A 22,295-nucleotide genomic window follows, 5' to 3' on the forward strand; every position below is an offset into this window, starting at 1 on the left:
GCCCACAATGCTGACGCACACTGTTTTATACCCATGTATAAAACTACAGTGACACTGGTAGATAAAAGTAGTTAAGCTGACCCCAATACTATTCTGACTAAAGCATGCTTGAGTTAGTCAACAGACCTGGACTCAAGGTCTGGTTTTTACCAATAAGGCTTTTGTCAGTCACTGGGCATATGATGCTTTTAATGTCAGTGTTCATATGTTTAGGGAGAAAGAAAACTACTTCCAAAGGATGCAAGGAAGACAATTCTTTAAAAAAGCAGAGATTTTTTTAAAAAAAAGCTAATCACCAATATTTCAGTTTCTTATGAATTATAAGCTATTCTATGTGATTCTTGAACTGCTATAATCAGAAAAACATGGAGAGGGTTAAATGACAAACACAAAACTCTGAGAACGAACGGCACTGTGGCTGGAGCTAGCACCTTCAGAGCATCATCCACTGTTGAGAGCAGAGGATCTGGATGTAACTCCTTGGGCATTCTGGCACAGCAGCAACAAACAGACAGTAAAAGAAAAGTGAGATTAAGCAGACTTTGCTGTGATTATAAATGTTAACAGGATTAAACATAGGGGAAATTAGAGTTACCTGTAAAAATAACCACTAAAGTGAAAGAGTACTAAAAGAAAAAATTGGCTGTAAGTCAATTTAAAAGTTAATCTAGTTATGTCCCAGACATTGTGGCATACTCTGGAGGCAGAAGCAAATGGCTCTCTCAGTTCAAGGCCAGCCTGGTCTACAAAGTGAGCTCTAGGACAGCCAGGGCTGCATTATGAGATTCTGTCTCATAATCATCATCAACGCCGTAATTGTAGCCATCATTATTGTCATTTAAATATAATAGTTACTTACAAAACCAATTTACACACACACACACAAATTCAATTGTCTTAATTTTTGTCACTAGAAATTCTTTTAGTATATGGAGGCAGAGTCAGTTTGACACAGCTGTTTATACTGTTTAAGAATAAAAGCTAAGAGTTTTCCATTAACTTGCTGCTCTAGTCTGCCAGTGATAGGTGTGGTTATACACATGAGATAAAACAGTAATGGGCCATTGTACACAGAGATGAAGTGTGTTTTGTCTTTTCTACATGGTCTAGACATTGTTCTTGGTGCCTTATGACTAAGTGTCTTATGAGTTGGATTTACTCAATCAAGGGTGTTTGCAGTTAATCTTTTCACTAATTAAAAATGCTAATAGCTTCAAAAAAGAATAAACGCTAAGAGAACTTGCTTGAGAACTAGGTACAAGCACAGTGGCACTGTACTCCAGTCTTCTCACCTGAGGGAGCAGCGAGGTTGCTGGGGTTCTCACTGGCAGATGCACACAGGTCCTCTTCTCCATCGGTGGAGGAGCTGGAAGAGGAATCGCTGCTGAGGTCGTTCTCACTGGAGCTACTGGAGCTGGAGAGAAGAGCATACTTCCTCTGAGCCAGCGCCTCCCGCTTCTTCCTCTGCACTAGCATCCTCTCCTTCTGCTTCTGTGTCCTCTGTGTGCTCTTCACCAGTCTCTTTCTGCATGGGACTCTCCTTAGTGCACTGCCATGAAAACAGGGTCTTTTCATCAACAAACTTGGCATAGGTTCTGCCTCAGTCCGAGGCCACTTGTGGGACCTTGCACTGTGACTTCTGCTTTTAGCACTCAGAACAGGCTGGGAATGTCTCACTGAGACTTCTTTATCCTCATCTGAAGTCACAGTATCAAAGTCCCCAAAATGGACACTAGATGAGGGAGAAGACAGACACTCGCTGACAGAAGAGTCATTATCCTCATCACTTGGTGTCTCTAGGTGTTGCCTCAATCCTAGGATTTCCTGATTTTCTTTAACACAGTTCTGCACATATGAGGGGCCAGCCTGCTGGCTTTTGCGCTTTTTCCTCACAACACCACTTTTTTCTTGTTCTTGCTGGTTGCCATTCATGTCCTTCTCTTGTTTTTGAGAATCATCACACAGATGAGAGAATTCATTCCCCACTTTGCTATTAATCATCTCCACTTCTGCAGGGAAGCTCTTGGTGGCCCCTAGGGGCTGTGGGTGCAGAAGGACCGCCTTCAGACTCTCTTGTGTAGTGGGCGCATCAGGAGTCCCACTCTTCATAGCCACTTTTAAGGTGTAGAGCTCATTACATTCAGGAGTCCATTGAGACATGGGAAACTTTAGAGAAGGCCTAGGAGACATAAGCCAGGCATTTAAAGAATGCAATACATCTGTACTACACAACCAACTAGAGTTTTCAGCAGTCATAATGCAACTATTCTTCCACTTGAGGACAGTGTGACTAAACAGAGTTATCCACTTGACTGTTCTCATGAATTCTTCTAGTATTTCTGCTTCTATCCACGCTCACAGACACAGCTAACTAGTACACAAGTCTTGACAACTTCTAGTAACCAAATGGGCCTTGCAGTATTCCTGCTAACTTCTACAATATACAGACTTGGTCAAAATCAAACACTTCCTTTAAAGCTTCCTTCATTAAACTAGAGAAGAGAATTAGATTTCAAAAGACTGACATCTACTCCAACAGTCCCACCTCTGGGCACAGTCAAAGGAAACCAGTCTGCTGAAGTCACAGAAGCATTTTCATGTTCACAGTAGTACAAATGGCAATGGACAAATGACAGATGAAAAAAATTTAGTAGATACACTAAATGCCATTCACCCATAAAAAAAAAGAATGAAATTTTTTCATCTATAACAACCTAACGGAATTATATATTGTTGGGAGCCGACTCCTAGCCAAAAGCGGCTATCATCTTTGCAGCCATCTCGAGCCAAATACCCTGACAAGAGACTTGTTTTCAACACCCTACAACATCTGAGCACACCCTGAGAGACATCTTGTTTTTCTCACATGTTCTGCTGTTTAGTGCCTCCAGCAGCTAGGTGCACGTGGTCTCCACACACTGCTAGGTAGGTGCACGTGATATCCACACTGCAAGGCACATGACATAGTGCCTTCAGCTGTGCTTGTCCACGAGGGCAAGGCACGTGGTAAAGGGTATAAATACCCAGGATTTCCTTTCAATAAATGAGACTTGATCAGACTCCCTGTCTTGTCCCCACTCTCTCTCTTGCTAGGCCCTGACCAGAAGACTGGAGCAGCAGAACGAGCCGTTACAAAGTGACCCCCAAACGTGAGGCAGCTTAGGCAGTTACAATATATCATTACTCTGGGTGAAATAAAGCAGTTGGAAAGGTCTGGGACTGTGTAAGGGTACGTTGGTTCTTGGCTGGGCATGGGCCTGGAACCCCGAAACTCCAAGGGAGAAATGGCAGGTGTTCGGCCACGTCCCCAGAACCCAGGGTCCTGACACACAGTCTAGTCTCCATAGACCTACATTGTTCAGTCACATAGGCCATTACAACCCCTCCCAAAGTGCATAGGTAGAGGGTGTGACTACAGGCCTCAGGCCCTAGAGATTTACATACTAGTGAAGGCCAGAGGGTGGAACCAATTAAGCATTCTTCCCCAGACCCTCCCCCTTTCTTCCTCCCTATTTAACTTAGGTCTGGCCTGAGTTTTGAGGGGGTACATCCAGATCGATCTATCATCTGCCATGAAAATAAACCCTTTTGGAACTATGGACATTCTTGTGCCTTTGGGACTCCAGACCTTTCTCCTGTTTGTGGGACCCGCTGGTGCTGCCGTGGAAAGCCTCCGGGACTCCACCACTGCGGCCTGTTTTCCCACAGAAAGGCACATTCCACGTGACTTTATTCACATGTGGGATCAACTAAACTTAATCTCACGGAGGCTGAGAGCAGAATGATGGTTACCAGAGGCTGGAGAGGGTGAGGTAGGTTGGTCAATAGGTAGTAGTTACAGCTTGATATGAGCAAGTTCTGGTGATAATATGCAATGAAGTGATCCCAGAAGATACTGTACTTTGTGCTTCAAATGGCTAGAGAAGATTTTGAAAATTATATCCTAGAGAATGATGTCTGTGGAAGCAAGTTAACCTGATTGAAACATCACACTTATCATACTTATCAAAATGTCAATGGTACTGAAAACTATCTACAACGTTTAAGTTTTTATGTATCATTTAAACTAAAATTAGGGAGGCTACACTCCCTTGAGGATCTACAGAGAACCACTGGATGCTAGGGGAGGGAGGCATGCTCTTCTCTGGTACAGCCACTGATAAATTGGCCACGCTCCTACAATAATCCCTCACTCGCCGGGCAGTGGTGGTGCACGCCTTTAATCCCAGCACTTGGGAGGCAGAGGCAGGCGGATTTCTGAGTTGGAGGCCAGCCTGGTCTACAGAAGGAGTTCCAGGACAGCCAGGGCTATACAGAGAAACCCTGTCTCGAAAAACTAAAAAGAACCAGGTTGCTAAAGATCACTATTAAAGCAGTAACACAGCAGAAAATAAAATCAAACTTCCCACAGCTGAGCTAAATGTGCTAAATCTCACTTCTGAAATTGAGCTGCTGAAAAAGAGTATAATTTACAGCAATACCAATGTAATCTTTTAAGTTTTATTATTATTGTATGCATGATGTGTGTGGCACTTGTCCCATGGTGTGTATGTGAAGGCCACAAGACAATTTTGTGAAGTTGGTTCTCTTCACAGAGCCAATTCAGACAGCCAGGCCTAAATATAAAGCTGAGCCATCTTGCTGATTCACAGTGTAATTCTGTACATAAAAGGATGATAATGTAAAAATTGTGAACATCACTGGAAAGATAGCTAGCCTGACAAGTGAACCATTGCATTAAAGTACCAAAATCTAAGCAGGGGTCAACATGGTGTATGTTTTTGAGACAGTCTCAGTACCTTACTTAGACTCTTTGAAAACTGCCAGGATCAAGGACATCTCTTCCCTCAGCTTCAAGTAGGGGTGACAACAGGTGCATGCCACACCTGGATTTACATTATTTTCAACATCAGTTTTTATTAAGCACAACATGTAATACCCAGTTTGATGAGCTTTTGTGGAACTAGCACCCAGAAGAAGAAGCATCATTAGTGTTCATCACCTCCATCCATCAGCAGCTAGAACCACTATCCTAACTTCCAAAATGATAAAAGTGTTTCACAAGTAACAAACATTTTAAAACCACTTCCAACAAACAAAACAGGTATTTGATATCAAGCAAGGGTTTTCTTCCATCTCCATGAACAAGTTACCAAAATGCATAATCAGATTACATGAAAGTAAAATCCACAATGTCCTATCCCTAAAGAAACCATTCAACCCTTTCCTTGCAAGATTATTACAAGGGCAGGCAATGATGTTTCCAAGCTCAATCATTAAATCCCACCTGCAGTATAGCATGGTGAGCAAACACAGGGGCATAGCAAACAACAAATTTACAGGAGGCAGCTAGTCAGACCAAGATGATCATTAACTAAGGGCAAGAAAGAACAGTTCAAAATGATGAGGGAAGGAGGTTTATGACATTGGTTTCAGTAACAGATAAATCAGTGCTGGAAAAGATGTAAAGAAACTGGAGGGGCTGGAGAGATGGCTCAGTGGTTAAGAGCACTGTACGTTCTTCTAGAGGTCCTGAGTTCAATTCCCAGCAACCACATGGTGGTTCACAACCATCTGTAAAGAGATCTGATGCCATCTTCTGGTGTGTCTGAAGATAGCCACAGTGTACTCATATACATAAAATAAATCTTAAAAAAAAAAAAAAAGAAAGAAAGAAACTGGAACCAGTCATGCATAGTGGCCCACACCTTGAATCCTAGCACTTGAAAGCAGAGACAGGCGTATCTCTGAGGGTTTGAGGCTAGTTTGGTCTACAAAGCAAGTTCCAGGCCAGTCAGGGATACATGGTAAGACCCTGTCTCAAAAAAGAAGAGAAGAAAAGAGACAGAGAAAGAGGAAGAGGAAGAGACGAGACAGGAAGGAAGGAAGGGAGGGAGGGAGGGAGGGAGGGAGGGAGGGAGGGAGGGAGGGAGGAACTAAGGAAAAAATTAGAGCCATTAATATGTTGCTGATGGGAATGTAAAATGATGTGGCCAGACTGAGAAGCAGCCTAGCACTTCCTGAAAGATTAGGTCCAGGGAAGGTGGACTATCTCAGGGGCGGAGCATATTTAAGGCTATATTCATTCTCCAGTACCAAAACCAATACAGAATCAACTGCTGACTGAACAAACCCATGCAATGGGTTACAACTGAGTCATCAAAAGAAATTAAGTTGCTCCAACCTACACACAAATGATCATCAGGCTAACCAATCATAAAAGAGTATACAGTTAGAATAGAGAGATGGCTGAGCAGTTAAGAGCACTTGCTGCTCTTACAGAGGACCACGGTTCAGTTTGCAACACATACATGACAGATCACAAGCATCTGTAATTCCCAGTTGGCCTCTGGGGCATCAGGCACATATATGGTACACATACACAAACACAAAGTACTTGTATACATAAAAAATTAAACCTAGTTTTTTTTTTCCTTCCTTCCTTCCTTCCTTCCTTCCTTCCTTCCTTCCTTCCTTCCTTCCTTCCTGTCTCGTCGTCTCGTCTCTTCCTCTTTCTCTGTCTCTTTTCTTCTCTTCTTTTTTGAGACAGGGTCTTACCATGTATCCCTGACTGGCCTGGAACTTGCTTTGTAGACCAAACTAGCCTCAAACCCTCAGAGATATGCCTGTCTCTGCTTTCAAGTGCTAGGTTTTACCTGTATACAGGTAGAATTTCTTAAATGTCAAATTTCTAGAGATAAAAATTAGAATAGTGGCTGCCTAAGACTGTGAATGATTTAAGAATTAGATTGTGTGAGAGAGGGCTTCCTTTTTATTTATTTATTTTTTTGAGAACTAAGTGTCTCAAATTGACTGTATTGTTAGCTGTTCAACTTTATGATTCTACAGAAACTGTCAACACTGGATCTCAATGAGCTGTTCTTCAACTTTGACAATGCAAAAACCGGCAACATTGGGTCTCAGACAGCTGTTTCTGAAAAATCCAAAGAAAATTATTAAGACCCTTGTGCACCAGTTTGTGGACCTCAGTAACAGAAAACTTGAGAGATATCTTTAGAAGATAGTCTTTTTCTCTTCCCATCACTTTATGCCCTAAAGCCAAAATGATGAATTGTCCTTGGTTAAATCTACTCAGATTTTAATCAGTTATGTCTAGTATAAGATGGAAGGCAAGGCATGGTGACCTATACCTTTAATCTCAATGCTTGGGAATTAGAGTCAGGAGGATGTCCGTGAATTCCTAGCTGCATTTTCAATATGCTTAGAATTAAGTTTCTTGAGATATTTGTAATTGAAATCTAAGAATGTACAATACATCCAATTATGAAAAGGATGGCTAGGCCGGGTGGTGATGGCGCACGCCCTTGATCCCAGCACTTGGGAGGCAGAGGCAGGCGGATTTCTGAGTTGGAGGCCAGCCTGGTCTACAGAGTGAGTTCCAGGACAGCCAGGGCTACACAGAGAAACCCTATCTCAAAAAAAAAAAAAAAAAAAGTGGCTAGAACTTTGATAACTTTATGCAGCTTGTTTTGTTCTGTTTTGTGACAAGGTCTCACCATGCAGCCAAGCTTAAACTTGTTTGCGATCCTGCCCCCTGAGGCTATGGAGATGAGTAAGCATATCTAGCTGTATTAAATTCTTTCTCTTTTCTTGGTTAGGTCGAAAATGAAAACATTAAAAAAAAAAATCAATGATCTTGGCCAACTCCCTTAAATAGAAAATATAGTTAAGTAAACTGCTAGTTACTAACAAAGGATTCATTATCCAAATCCTTGACTATGGGAAGAAGATGAAATGTATAAACAGACAGCTCTATGAGGAATATTTTCTTTTAACTTAATTTTTAAATTTACTTAAATTCTACATGTATAATTGTGGCCTGTGTCTTAGTGTTCTATTGCTGTGAAGAGACACCATAACCACAGCAACTCTTAATAAAAGAAAAATTTAATTGGGTTGTCATGGTGGAAATCATGGTAGGACTCAGGCAGACATAGTGCTGGAGAGGTGGCTGAAGAGTTCAACATCCAGATCAGCAGGCAGCAGGAAGCAAAAGATATTCCAGGCCTGGCTTGAGAATTTGAAATTCCAAAACCCACCCCAATGACATAATTTCTCCAACAAGGCAGCACCAACACTAACAAGGCCACATCTCCTAATTCCTGTATAGTATCACCACTCCCTAATGACCAAGCATTCAAACCTATGGAACCATTCTAATTCAAACCATCACAGACTACATGCACAACATGTGCATGACTGATGGCTGTAGATATCAAAGGAAGGTATCAGATCCCCTTGAACTAAAGTTACAGATGATTGTGAGCCACCATGTGGGTGCTGGGAACTGAACCTGGGTCCTTTGCAAGAGCAACAAGTAATCTTAACCACTAAGCCATCTCTCTAGGCACTAGATTGTTGTTTTCATAGTACTGAAACAAATAGGGAAGGATAAAAAACCCTCTGATAAAATTTTACAACAGAAAAACTGCACTTGTTGAAATCAACAATTCTAGAAAAGAATTGTAGAAGATAGTAGTCTGGTGGGGGTGGGGGGTGACGGTAGGGGGGATTAAAGGCCAAAGTACACAATTAGCAAACCCACATTCCAAGGGCCAAAATCCACAAAAGTATACAATAATGGCCCACAAAGAATTAACAGCTGGAGTATAGACAAAGAGAGGTCACAAGTCACAGGAGATGATACTGAAAGAATGTGTAAGCCAGGGGCTGCTGGAGATGGCTCAATGGTTACAAGCATTGACTATTCTTCCAAAGATCCTGAGTTCAATTCCCAGCAACCACATAGTGGTTCACAACCATCTGTAGTGGGATCTGATGCGCTCTTCTGGTGTGGCTGAAGACAACTACAGTGTACTCATATACATAAAATAAACCTTTTAAAAAAAAAAAAAAAAAGAATGTAGCCAGAGCAGAGATGGAGACTGGTAAGGCTTAAAGAAAGAGTCTATCCTTGTAAGGATGAACAAGAGGGAAAATTAAGGTAAGTGACAGGAAGAAGCAAGACATTCTAAACCTTTAAAATCTTTTTCTTTTCCTTCCTTCCTTTCTTTCTTTTGGGTTTTCAAGACTGGGTCTCTCCGTGTGGCTCTGAGTTAGGACACTCAGGACAGTTAGGAGCCTGTTCTGTAGACCAGTCTGGCCTCAAACTCACACAGATCTGCATGCTCTGCCTCCCGAGTGCAGGATTAAGGGGGTACACCACCAATGCTCATCCCCTTAAGATCTGCAATTTATATCAGCACAGTTACGTTTTCAATGGCTATAGTAGCACAGTATACAGGAAAGGGGATTGAGGGACCCCAAAGGGCTTTTTCTAGTCCCACACCTTCTTTACAGCTTTCCCTCTCCTGTGTGGGGTCAAGGCTAGGCCAGGTTCCGTTCTCCACCCACAGGAATATTCTTGAGTAAAAAAATTCTCAGAATTTCTCTGGAAAGTCTCAGGTAAAGTTCAAATGCATGTCATGCTTGCTAGCCAATAAATTTAAAGGTCAATATGCTTAGCCAGTAAGTTTGAACTGTAACCTTGCTGATGTAACCTGTGCTGCTAAAAAGTATAAAAACTGCCTGTAATAGCCATTCGGGGTTGCCTTCTAGTCACTCGCCTCAAGGGACTGATTGAGGTTTGACCCCTGCCGCAAGAAAATAAAGCTCTTGCTTTTGCATACATCTGTAATTCGTGTCTCACTCACTTGTGGAGCATCTCAAAGTAAGTACCACTGACTGAGGGTTGGAGTCTTACATTTGGGGCTTCGTCTGGGATTTAGGGAGACACACCACCACCCCCTAACCCCGGACAGCAGCCAACTAGACTGAGGGGAGGGAAAAAAGACCGAGCTCAGCAACAGGCACCTACTCATGTTCATTTCTTTATCTCTCTCTTTTGCTTTAACTTTTGGCTGGCTAACACAATATCTAGAGGCTGGAAAGCCTCTGGCCTGATGCAGTCAATTGCAAGCGGGGAGAGCAGATGTGCCTTAAGGCTGTGTCAATGGGGAGTGTGGAGGATACTTCAGGCTCCCCCTTCCCCTCCCCTCAGGGAGTTGGGAGGACTCTGTTCCTTTTGGAAATGGCAAGAAACAGTTCCTGCAGGAGCAGACGAGTCTTGCTATAACCTGGTTTCTGCGCCTGTGGCAGGGGCAAACTGTGTAGCTGATTGTTTTTGTGTTCTTAGACTTATGTTAGCTTTGGGCTGAATCTTCCCCGTTAAACACCCTAGTTAACCACTGAAGGGAAGTTAGGGAAAACTTGTCAGTGGTAGTAAAGAAAAGCAAGTTAGTTACTCTCTGCTCCTCCTAATGGCCTACCTTCAGAGTAGCATGGCCACCCGTAGGGACCTTCTACTTGCAGGTGATCAAAGCAGTAGAGGAAAGAGTCTTTAGGCCTGGATCCCTTGGGGAGCCAGACCCAGTGACCCCCCCCCCCATATAGTTCCCCAGAAAGACCTAGTGGAGAACTCCCCACCCCTTGGATACGTCTTTTTGTCTTTGAGACTCTCGCAGGTCCTGGCCATGAAGGAGAGACTAATAGTCTGTAAAGAACATCCTCCAAGACCCTTTCACAGTGGATCCTCTGCTGATGGATCCTCCACTCCCTTACCCCTACACCATGGCCCTGGTTCCCACGGCCCCTACTCAGAGATCTCCCTTGAGCCCTCTACCCTAGGCCCCAGTAGAGTGGGGAGGGACGCTTGGAACCAGGTCTGGCCATGCCACCCTATGGGGCCATGGATGAGATAGCAATCAGACCATGCAATACTGCTCCTTTGGCCAATTTGTACAACTGGAAGGCCCAACAACCCCTTTTCAGATAATCCCAAGGGACTGATTAATCTCTTTGAAACTGTTTTAATTACTCATCAGTTCACCTGGGATGATATCCAACAACTCATGAGAGTGTTCTTCATGACTAAAGAGCAAGACAGGATAATGCAGGAAGCCAGAAAGAATGCCCTCTCAGGCCAGGCAGTTGTGGCATGCGCCTTTAATTCCAGCACTTGGGAGGCAGAGGCAGAGGCAGAGGCAGGCAGATTTCTGAGTTCGAGGCCAGCCTGGTCTAAAGAGTGAGTTCCAGGACAGCCCAGGCTATAAAGAGAAACCCTGTCCCCAAAAAACAAAAAACAAAAAACAAAAAACAAAAAACAAAAAACAAAACAAACAAAAAAAGAATGCCCCCTTGGACATGGGGACACTATCAATTGACCAGGCTGTCATCTACAGTGGGTTTCCCCTGACTAGACCTGACTGGGACTTTAATACAGCAGAAGGTAAGGGGCACCTGAAGGTCTACTGCCAGGCTCCATTGGCAGGTCTGAAGGGGGCTGCACAATGACCCTCCAATTTGGCCAAAGTATGTGAGGTTAAGCAGAAACCAGATGAGTACCCCACAACCTTTCTAAAGTGACTCACGGAGGCATTCCATCAGTATATCCCCTATGACCCTGGCAGAGAAGAACACAAAACTAGGGTGACTATGGCTTTTATAGACCAGGCTAGTAGAGATATCAGGAAAAAGCTTCAGAGGCTAGAGGGACTACAGGTTAAGTCATTGAGGGATTTAGTATGGGTTGCCGAGAAAGTCTACCACAACAGGGAGACAGAGGAGGAGAAGGTGCAGAGGAAGAGAAAGGAAGATGATGAAATGGAGATTGAAAAAAAAAAAACATTAACTTTGCATAGTGAGCTTATGAATTTAATAAACGCTGCTCTGCTAAGCTTTGATGTAGCAGATACTACTGATAAAATTACCCATGGCCTGAGGCCAGTTTCTATTTTGGTCAAGCTTCAAGAATGGCATATATAGGGGCTGGAGAGATGGCTCAGTGGTTAAGAGCACTGACTGCACTTCCAGAGGTCCTGAGTTCAAATCCCAGCAACCACATGGTGGCTCACAACCATCTGTAATGAGATCTGATGCCCTCTTCTGGTGTGTCTGAAGACAGCTACAGTGTATTCATATATAATAAATAAATAAATCTTTAAAAAAAAAAAAAAAAGAATGGCATATATAGTTTGATCATACTAGTCCTTTTTGTCCTGGGAATACTTTTATTCCTGCCCATCATGTTAAAGCTTGTCTTTAACAACATCAACATGTTGGCAGCCAAAAGTGCATGGCTTGAAACTGAAAATGGGACCCCCCCCCCCCCGAGAGTTATTAAATTAACAGGCTGGCAAGCCAAAGATGGGTAAGATTCTGCAGTCGTACCAACCTAAGACAGAAGTGCATTGCTTTTGATAATGCATATTCCACAACAGATAAGGAAGGCATTCTTGTCAAAACAATCTAAGACAGGCACAGTCTTTATGAAATAAAAAAGGGGGAGAGCTTTTGGGGCTGCCTGGCAAGAATCTGACATTGGCCAAGGACAAGGAAGTAGGCTTCAGGCAGGAATCTAAATCTTAGGCTAGAACAAAGGCTTCAGACATGAAAATGACTTTGGGCTAGGACAGGGAAATAGGCTCAGATATTTTGGTCATCCTGATAAGCCCTTAGAACACAGAACTTAGTTTATTGCCTTACTTGTTCCTCAACCTGGAACTGACCTTAATACTTACATGTGATTAAAATAATATAAGAGCAAAACGGAGGAGGGGGGATGGGACAGGGTGTTTCTGGGGAGGGGATCTGGGGAAAAGAGATGACATCTGAAATATAAATAAATAAAAGAGACATAAAACCCCCTGAAAAGGAACAGTGTGCATACTGCAAGGAGAGGGGCCACTGGACCCAAGGGTGCCCCAACAAACAGAAGCCAGGGGTAGAAAATCCCAGGCCTTGGGAAAAGCACTCCCAAACAGCAAAGGCCCTGGGGAAAGACAGTGACTAGGGAGGATGGAGCTCGGACCCACTCCCTAAGTCCAGGGTAACCTTGAAAGTGGAGAGGAAACCCACCCAATTCTTGGTGGATACTGGGGCCCAACGCTCTGTCCTCCTCCAAGCTGATGGGCCAGTCTCCAGCAAAAAATCTTGGGTCTAAGGAGCCACTGGCACCAAAATGTATTCATGGACTATCCGAAAAACAGTGGACCTAGGAATGGACCGGGCATCCCATTCATCTATGGTCATCCCAGACTGTCCCTACCCTTTGTTCGGGCGAGATTTACTCTCCCAGATACACTTCCTGCCCAACAGGCTGCAACTAACTGGCCCAAATGGAGAGCCCACCTCGTTCTGACTATCAGACTAGATGATGAATATAAATGATTCACCTTTACTCCGAACCATGACTTTACTTGGTGGTTGGAAACACTCCCATCAGGCTGGGGGAAAGTGGTGGGGATGGGCAAAGCAAAATGTCATCCCTCTGTGGTGGTAGAACTCAAGGTGCAGGTTACCCCAGTGTCTCTAGATACTGTCTTGAGAGGCACAAGAAGGAATTAAGCCACACATCTCCAGGCTCCTCCAACTTGGGGTGCCGTTTGGCCCGGAACCCATCCTACTGTGCCTAAACCCTACACTCTGTTGAGTTCTTTGCCACCTTCAAATTCAACGTGACACCACAGTACACAAGTGTTGTGTGACAAAAATTTTTCTGGAGGGACAGCACAGATATCTACTCACCCTACATAGAGATCTTACAAATGATCCAAGTTTTGGATACCACTAAAGTTCAACTTGGTGAACCAATGAATTTTATTGGAGTTTCTTACAGGAATATGGGAGAGAGGTTGCTTACAGAACAGAAATGACTCAAAGACAGCTGCATCGCCCAGGCCCACCCAGCAAGACTGACACCTTACAAACCTGGGAAACCTGAAGCACATGGCATAGCTCAACAGGTTGAGTGCCCTTTCCAAGTTGCACCCTGGTCTAAACCTCTTGCAGGCAGCTGGTCTGATCGCAGAGTCTTCTTTGAAGCTTTTCTTTGCTACTCAGCTTGTGTGAGGAATCTTATTATTTACTCTGACAGGGAGGGGCGCCCAGTGAATCTGGCCAAATTCAGGGACTGCCTGAATATATAGAGAGTTGTTTACTTTCCTGATTAAGGAGCTTCCCTGCAAGATAGAATGTTTCAATCCTAGAGGAAACTGTTGTATGACACGCTGTAATCTCATTATTAACACTAGTCCAGCATCTAAATTTATAGATAAGTTAACTATTAGAGAACAATCATTAAAATCTATTTCACAAAACCTGGTATCATTAAAAGTACAATAATTATTATTGTGTTAGCTTAAAAACAAAAAGGATCAATAAGAAAAGAGTTGAAAAATAAGTCAGGCACTTATATCTCACACTTTTAATCCTAGCACTCAGGAGGCAGAGTTCTGAGGAATCTCTGAGGTCAAGGCCAGCCTGGTTTACAGAATAAATTTCAGGCCAGTTAGGACTGCATTGTCTCAAAAAAAAAAAAAAAAAAAAATCAAAACCACAACAAAAAAACTGAAAACTAAGGGATTTAGCTCAGTGTTAGAGCACTTACCTAGCTCAAAGCCCTGGCTTCAGTAACACTGAATCAGGGAAAGAAAGAGTTCAGAAAACATGTAAGGGAAACAGTCTCCATACTCCCCAAGTAACTGTCTGCTAATGGTCAAAGCTTTAAACTTACAAACCAGAGATTTCTTGTTTTACCTTTCAGCTCCTAAAACTGAAGTGCAAACTGCCTCTGGGTTTCTTTGGTGACTGGGAGGCACAAGCTGAAGGGTGCTCTATTTTAAAGTAACAGAAGCAAATTTGAAGATAATTGGTATTTTATATATTCATTATTATTGTTGTTATTGTTTTCTGAATGTTTAGATTACAGGTCTGAGTCATCATGCCCACCTTAATGTTTTCATAATATACAGAAAGATACAGATACTTCTACAAAAAGTAAACATAGAGTTAAATCACACTACTAAATCGGGTTTTAAGTCAGCCTGTGTGTGTGTGTGTGTGTGTGTGTGTGTGTGTGTGTGTGTGTGTTAGTACTGGGGACTGAATCCAGGGCTTCAAGGTATGCTAAGCAAGCTTTCCTGAACGGTCTTTACTGCTGTACAATGACCATCCTGAACTACATTTTTTTTGTCAATAATGTAAATGAATGAGTATTACTTTTTTTTTCTAAATTACAATAAAGATCTCAGAATATAAGTAACTATACTTACTGTGGTTTGTACACACAGTACTTTCAGACAGGGTCTTAGTATGTAGTCTAAAACTTCCAATCCTCCCTCGGATCACAGGTATGTGTCATTAAGACTGGCTTATTCAGAACTCTTTGAAGAGAACAAGCCCACTGAAGCAGTGAATATCTCTGTTAGAAATGAAAACTGTTTGAAATAGGCAGTGTGAAGTAAAATTACAGTGAACCACAGTAAACATGAAAACTAAGGGATTTACTCTGTGTTCAGTTATTCAGACAATTATGTGCTGGAACTGTGGATAACTAGGTAATACAAAACACAAAATATTCTTTTTTTTTTTTTTTTAAAAGCAAGACCTTGTACTCTAAGAAGTTCAGAATTTACTATCAAACAGAATCTGACTTTTGTTCCAGGATATTTGTGTTATTTACTGGAAAAGCTTGATTCTAATTGTGTTGTGGCTTAGCCCCTAGCATACTCCTTTAATCTCTCTGGCTGGACTACAGATACATCCTCAGTACACACCTTTGATCCCAAACTATGAAGGTAAAGTTAGTTTGTAAAAGGAAGCACTATGTTTGAAAGTGATATCTTTGTGGCAAAGATTTGGCAGAATAGGATATGCCCAACTATCAGAAGAGAGAAGAAAGGGAAGCTACTTAAGAGAACAGTGCAGAGGGGGAAAAAAAAGGCAGTTTTACCAGGAGAGTTTTACAGAGACAGGTTGAAGAAAGAACAAGCTAGACACAGGTAAAGTCAGAATAAGCCAGAAAATGAGAAGGAGCCAGAAGATTAGAACAGATTGTTAAGAGTTTAGAGCCAATACAGCTAAGTTGAACCAGCCAGGCGGAGCTCAGGAAGAACTAGGAAGCAGTGAGCAGTCTCAGAGGCTGACAATGTTCTAGGCCTACATTGCACAGAGGCTAGAAATGTCCAAGACTAGGCCTAGATGAACAGACTGAGTCAGTAGTAAGCCTAGGAGGACAATTATTAATAGTCTTTAATGTGCCAAAATTCGTAATATCACACTCTGGAGCAACACAGAAGATGCAGCAAAAATGCACTCTGGTACCAGCTTCATGCAGACAAGATACCCAAGTGAAACTGTGAAGGAAGGGTGAAAGAAGAGATGTGTCTAACAATGTATCTAACTGAATTATGTCCTAAGAGATAGGACCCTCAACTGCTGAGGAGTTTTTCTGATTTTGTGTCTTCAGTAGGGAAAAACCAATTAGGGTCAAATTATCAAAGAATGAAGGATCACACTGTCTAACATCATTTAGAGAAATCTAATAACTAAGGGAATAAAAGGAGTAAGCTAGAAAGTCAAGACACTCAGGGAAGTTCTCCAATGAACAGGCAAAGAACAGTTTTAGCTATTTCACTATTTCATTGGGTTAGCATGAAGAGTAATCTTTCCACCCACTTCCTGGTGCCAGATCGATTAAAAAAAAGGGGGGGGGTTCCTATACTGTCATAACAGCTTGTTCATTTTTATTCTTTATCTCTTATTTTGAGAAGATTTTTTTGTTTTGTTTTGTTTTTTTGAGACAGGGTTTCTCTGTATAGTCCTGGCTATCCTGGAACTCACTCTGTAGACCAGGTTGGCCTCGAACTCAGAAATCCGCCTGCCTCTGCCTCCCAAGCGCTGGGATTAAAGGTGTGCGCCACCACTGCCCGGCCAGAGAATAATTTTTTTTTTAAATCTTAATTAGCAAATTAAAAACATTTTCCAGTTGGGTCTCTAGGTGAGTACAACTCCTACAATCTAAGACAAAACTTCGGTATGAAATTTTAAAATAGAAAGTAAGAAAATTAAAAAAAAAATAAAAAAAATAAATCTTTTATAAAATTCACTGGCTCTTCCTTCAACTGATATAAGAAAAAACTGTTGTTCTAACCAAAATCTTTGTTAAAACTATAGCTACTATTTCACACCAGGTTTTGCACATGTTGAACAAGTGAGCAAACGCAACAATAAGCTCTTCTCAAACCAGTCCACTTACTTTCTGAGAAAGCAGGCAAATGTTCTGATTCCTATTAATACAACTAAAGCAACGGAAGTGGTTCTACGCCTCTTCACCTGTCCTAAGCCCTAAGTCCCATCTAAACAACTTCCATGGTAAAGGGGTGACTCAGCACTTGCTTCAACTCTGGCTTCAAGTTTGATGTTCACATACACCATGGTGCATGTACCCTACACATGCAAATCATACACAAACACACACGAACACACACATCATCATCATTCTCGTTATAACTAAAAGGGACAAAAAAGGCTTTCTAGATCCTGAGAGGTGAAAAGAGGACAGGAGAGGAAGGAAAGGAGGGAACTTTCATTATTTGAAAAGGAAAATGTAAGTCGAGTAAAGCCTGCATCATTTATTAGTATTATCATATACTAGTACTTATTATTGATGATGATGATGATGATAAAGATGATTCTTTACAAGAAGTCATACCCCCAAGCCAGGGCAGTTACCCTTAGCAAAGATTTTTTTTTAAGGTTAAGAACAAAATGAAAAAGCCAAACTTTTCCATACTCCCCTATGACACAGCCATGTTTTCATGTAAACATGATGCATGTGTGTGAAGATCAAAGGGCAACTTGCAGAAGTCAGCTCCCCTTGCTCTTCATCATGCTGGACTCACAGGTCCTCAGGCTTGGCATCAAGTGCCTCTACCCACTGAGACATTTTGCAGGCCCTCTAGCTGATTTTTTTTCAAAACTACTTCCTAAGTGGAGCACAGGCCTTTATTGCCGGTACTCCAGAGGCAGGCATGTCTCTGAGTTCAAGGTCAGCCGGGTCTACCCAGGACAGCTGCGGCTAGAGAAATCCTGTCAAAAACAAACAAAGCAAACTATTTCCTAAACTGTGCTAAAGTTGTATGGTGGTACACGCCTTTAATGCCAGTGCTCAGGAGATGGAGGCAGGCAGATCTTTTGAGTTCAAGGCCAGTCTTATCTATCCTTGCAAGTCCCAAGCCAACTAAAGCTACATAGTGAGACTGTTGAAAGGAAGGAAGGAAGGAAGGAAGGAAGGAAGGAAGGAAGGAAGGAAGGAAGGAAGGAAGGAAGGAAGGAAAAGGGAAGGAGGGAGGAAGAGAGGGAAAAAGGAAGGAAGGAAACAAGAGAGGGAGGGAAAGAAAGTAACTTCTTGAACTCTGGAGGCTGTGGCAAAAAGAACGAGTTCAAAGCTAGCCTGGGCTACATGAGTTCAAAAGCTAGCCTGGGCTACACAGGGAAACCATGTCACAGAAGAAAAGGCCACTTAAACCTTAGCAGAAGAGTCAGCACACTGCTGCTAACCAACACTATAACACACCATGTTGTGAAGACACCTCCATTGCTCATACAAATAACCAGACTCAAACTTCCTGGACTCAGAACTGAAAAGCCAAGTCTGTAGAAACCAGTATACACACTCATTTGTGGATCCAATAAAATGAGCAAAGATGCCTTACAACATGACTGAGTAGGAACTAGAGTAGTGCTTTGTGGTTAAGAGTGATAAGTTACTTCCCTGCAGGTGAAATGAGCTAATTCAAACCAGATTAGATTATACTAAATGTAGGTTTTACTGGGAAACTGTTCTCTGGCACATTTCCAGATGCAAAGTCACTACAGGGGAGAGGAGAGGAGAGGGGAGGAGAGGGGAGAGAGAAAGGGAAGAAGGTCGGGGAGAAGGGGAGCCCAACCCCTGGACTGAAATGTTCAGGGTTAGGAGTAGGGTATGCCAGGTAGAAACTGAGGGATGCTGGGAGAATCTGGAGGTCAAGTCTTCTTTGATATGTAAAATATGCACTTTAGTCCTCAGTCCTGTGTCTAAAACAAAACAAAGAGCACTTGATGCTCTTCTATAGCTTCTGAGGTCTCAAGTTTGGTTCCCAGCACCTATGTTGGATAGCTTACAACCAGAGAATGGGATACCCTCTTCTGGCCTCTGCAGGTATACATGCAGAGGGAGGGAAAGAAAGTAACTTCTTGAACTCTGGAGGCTGTGGCAAAAAGAACGAGTTCAAAGCTAGCCTGGGCTACATGAGTTCAAAAGCTAGCCTGGGCTACACAGGGAAACCATGTCACAGAAGAAAAGGCCACTTAAACCTTAGCAGAAGAGTCAGCACACTGCTGCTAACCAACACTATAACACACCATGTTGTGAAGACACCTCCATTGCTCATACAAATAACCAGACTCAAACTTCCTGGACTCAGAACTGAAAAGCCAAGTCACATGGCATTGCATACACATATATGTGTACATTTTTTTAAAAAAAGACTAATCCTTGTGGCTAGGATCTACTTAGTTGTAGCATGCTTACCTAACATGCCTGAAGCCCCTTGCTCAATACTCAGCATTACGTAAACTGGGCATGGTGGCACACTCCTTTAATCCTTGTTATTGGGGCAGGTAGGAGGATCTAAAGTGCAAAGTCATCTTTGCCTAACTACTGAGTTCAAAGCTAGCATGGGCTACATGAGATCCTACTTTTTAGGGAAAAAAAAAAAATTCTTTTTAACCCATGTGAAGGAATTCCCCAGAACAAAGCTGAAACAATTTGGCAACTAAGTAAGTTAAATAAGTAGATTCTAACTTCCATTAATAACAGACATTCATGAGTCCGTATTAATATATACGCCAACCTTCCTTTCAGAAGAAAGTCAATCTCTCACAGAAGTTAGACAACGGCCCCTCAACCACTACCCTCAAGCGGACAAGAGGGCAACTGTGAGGAAAAACCAGGCAAACGCTAGCTCCTTCCTTGTTCGTTCACAGCTAACATCGCTAATGGTCATGTGGGTACTATGGAACACTGGTAATTAAGTGATAAGGGAACTTCACAGCTGAGGCATTCTTACCCCTAACCCATAATCATAATAAAAACATCCCACAAAACAAACTGAAGCAGTCTGTTAAAACACATGACAAGTGTCTAATATTGCCTTGATCTGCAAGAAAATACCTAAGAGAAACTGAAAAGAGGGACTACATTTAAATATCTGGAATGTAGCTAGTAGAGCTGCATCAATGTCATCTGTTTGTAGACACAGACATGCACTTGGTGGGAGGTTAACAAGGAATTGGAACTGGGTGAGGGATATAAGGGAACACTACACTGTCTTTGCCTTGTAAATGTAAAGTTATTGCAAAATCAGTTTGGAAATAAAAAAGGAAGGGAGCAGAGGTATTATTTACAAAGCTTCCCTAGGTTCTAGAAAAGGCAGGGGAGAATTAAGAGACGGAGTTTCCCTTGCCAATAGCTCTAAAAATTTTACACAAGAGCAAAGAAAGTCTAGAGCTGGAACCACCATGAGAAAAGATAACCCTAAATATCTGTCATTCCACTGGAATCCCACTGGAATTATCCACAAGTGTATAATCCACTTGATACAGTGTAGGAAAATGACTGTCTTATGTTACCTCATATTACTACTGGGAAATTTACAAATAAGCACACCTTCTTGTATTCTGCAATAATGCATCAAAATTTACATAAAAGTGTGTTTATGTATGTTTTATCTAGTTTTGTGATATTAAAATAAAAACATTATTTGTAAAATGGTAATTAACCTAGGTAAGTCACCAAGAAGATAAAATATGAAGATTAAGTCACTGGTTTGTGTGTGTGTGTGTGTGTGTGTGTGTGTGTGTGTGTGTGTGAGAGAGAGAGGGAGAGAGGCGGGGGAGAGAAAGAAAGAGAGAGAATGTGTGTTTTTGAAATTTTGAAACATCTTTTGTAGGTAAAGATGGCCTGGACCTATGTAGCCCAGGCCAGCCTTGACCTTGCAATGCTTCTACCTCGGTCTCCTCATGTTGGGATCACAGGCTTGGGCCACTTCACCTGACTCATATAAAGTTTCAGCATATGGATGGCTCCTAGTATAATCTAACTAATGCCTTTCAAGAGGAAATTCAGAAAAATGGGGAGGGCTACAAACACACATATAAAAGACAATATGAAGATACAGCAAGAAGGTGGCTAACTGGAAGCCAAAGAGACAGGTCTCAGTAGAAATGATCAACTGCTTGACCTTGAACTCTAGAACTCTAAAGACATACAGTTTTGTTGCCTAGGTCACTGTAATAAACACTGCCTGAATACCTTAAATGTGCTTCAATGCTCTATGTATTTACTATAAACACAAAGGTAAGACAGAACTGACCCTACTATATTCTAGCCTGGCAGACAGGTGTGTCAGTGTAATTCAAATGCCATACGTAGGTGCTAGGTCAGACACAGGCTTTGAAATAAACAATCCCAGAACCTGTCTAATCCTTAAAAGGACGTATACCAGGAAAAGCTTTCCATGAAGAAAAAGAAAATCAGTTCTGGTGGCATATTCTTGTAACCCCAGCACTTAATGACTACAATTCAGGGTCAGCCTAGGCTACATGATGAGTTCAAGGTAGTAAGATAAATGTTTCCAAAATGAGTAAAATGGGTAAAGAAACCAAATAGCCACTCTGGGTAAAAGGGAGGAAAGTTTATCTTAAATGGCCAAGGCACCTGGAGGAAGGGCTCCTGGGAGCTAGGACCAGGGTTTGTGAACAGGGACTGAGGAAGTTTAGAGATTAGATAATAGGCACCACAGTCGTACGTTAATGGAAGAGCAACAAGTTCCTCTTTGAATAGAGGAAAAGGGGATGGTCCCTTTTAACAAGTAGGAACTATCTTCAAGCCCAGGAGAGGATGCCATCTTTTATCTAAATGCCTGACCTTGGGAAAAAGATGACTTTCTTGGGAGTAGAGGTAAGGCTCAACAAAAACATCAAAATAAAAGAAAGGAAAAAGAAGTGTATCAGGAAGAAGTTACCTAAAAAATAAAAAAGAAAGCATTACTTGATAGACAATTTACATTCTTCAAAGGTATAATTCAACTTCAAACAGCTATTTATCTACAATAATTACTTTTAAGAAAAAAAGCTTCATAAGGTACTTTTTAAAAAATTAACTGCCGGGCGGTGGTGGCGCACGCCTTTAATCCCAGCACTTGGGAGGCAGAGGCAGGCGGATTTCTGAGTTCGAGGCCAGCCTGGTCTACAGAGTGAGTTCCAGGACAGCTAGGGCTACACAGAGAAACCCTGTCTCGAAAAACCAAAAAATTAACTTATTTCATGTGCAGTGGTGTTTTGCCTGCATGAATGTCTGTGTAAAAGTGTCAGATCTCCCTAGAACTGGAGTTACCGTTGAGAGCTCACATGTGGGAACTGAACCTGGAAGACTAGCCAGTGTTCTTTCCTGC

General features: G+C 42.2%; 1 protein-coding gene and 1 non-coding gene across 9 annotated transcripts in view; one reads left to right on the forward strand and one right to left on the reverse strand.

Annotated features, from left to right (window-relative positions):
- Rnf111 (ring finger protein 111) overlaps positions 1–22,295 on the reverse strand; it is a 68,818-nt gene that overhangs the window by 36,620 nt on the left and 9,903 nt on the right. For all 8 annotated transcript variants that reach the window (XM_028771340.1, XM_028771336.1, XM_028771335.1 and 5 more), the window contains one exon: positions 1,293–2,179. In XM_028771340.1, the coding sequence (XP_028627173.1) occupies positions 1,293–2,160 (868 nt within the window). In that variant the 5' untranslated portion in view covers positions 2,161–2,179. The remainder of the gene's footprint in view (positions 1–1,292; positions 2,180–22,295) is intronic.
- On the forward strand, positions 989–1,116 carry LOC114624445. Its single transcript, XR_003711921.1, has one exon. It is a non-coding gene; the product is annotated as a small nucleolar RNA SNORA20 (small nucleolar RNA).

The sequence above is a fragment of the Grammomys surdaster genome, unplaced genomic scaffold (genome assembly GCF_004785775.1).
Source record: "Grammomys surdaster isolate TR1022 unplaced genomic scaffold, NIH_TR_1.0 206, whole genome shotgun sequence".
NCBI lineage: Eukaryota > Metazoa > Chordata > Mammalia > Rodentia > Muridae > Grammomys > Grammomys surdaster.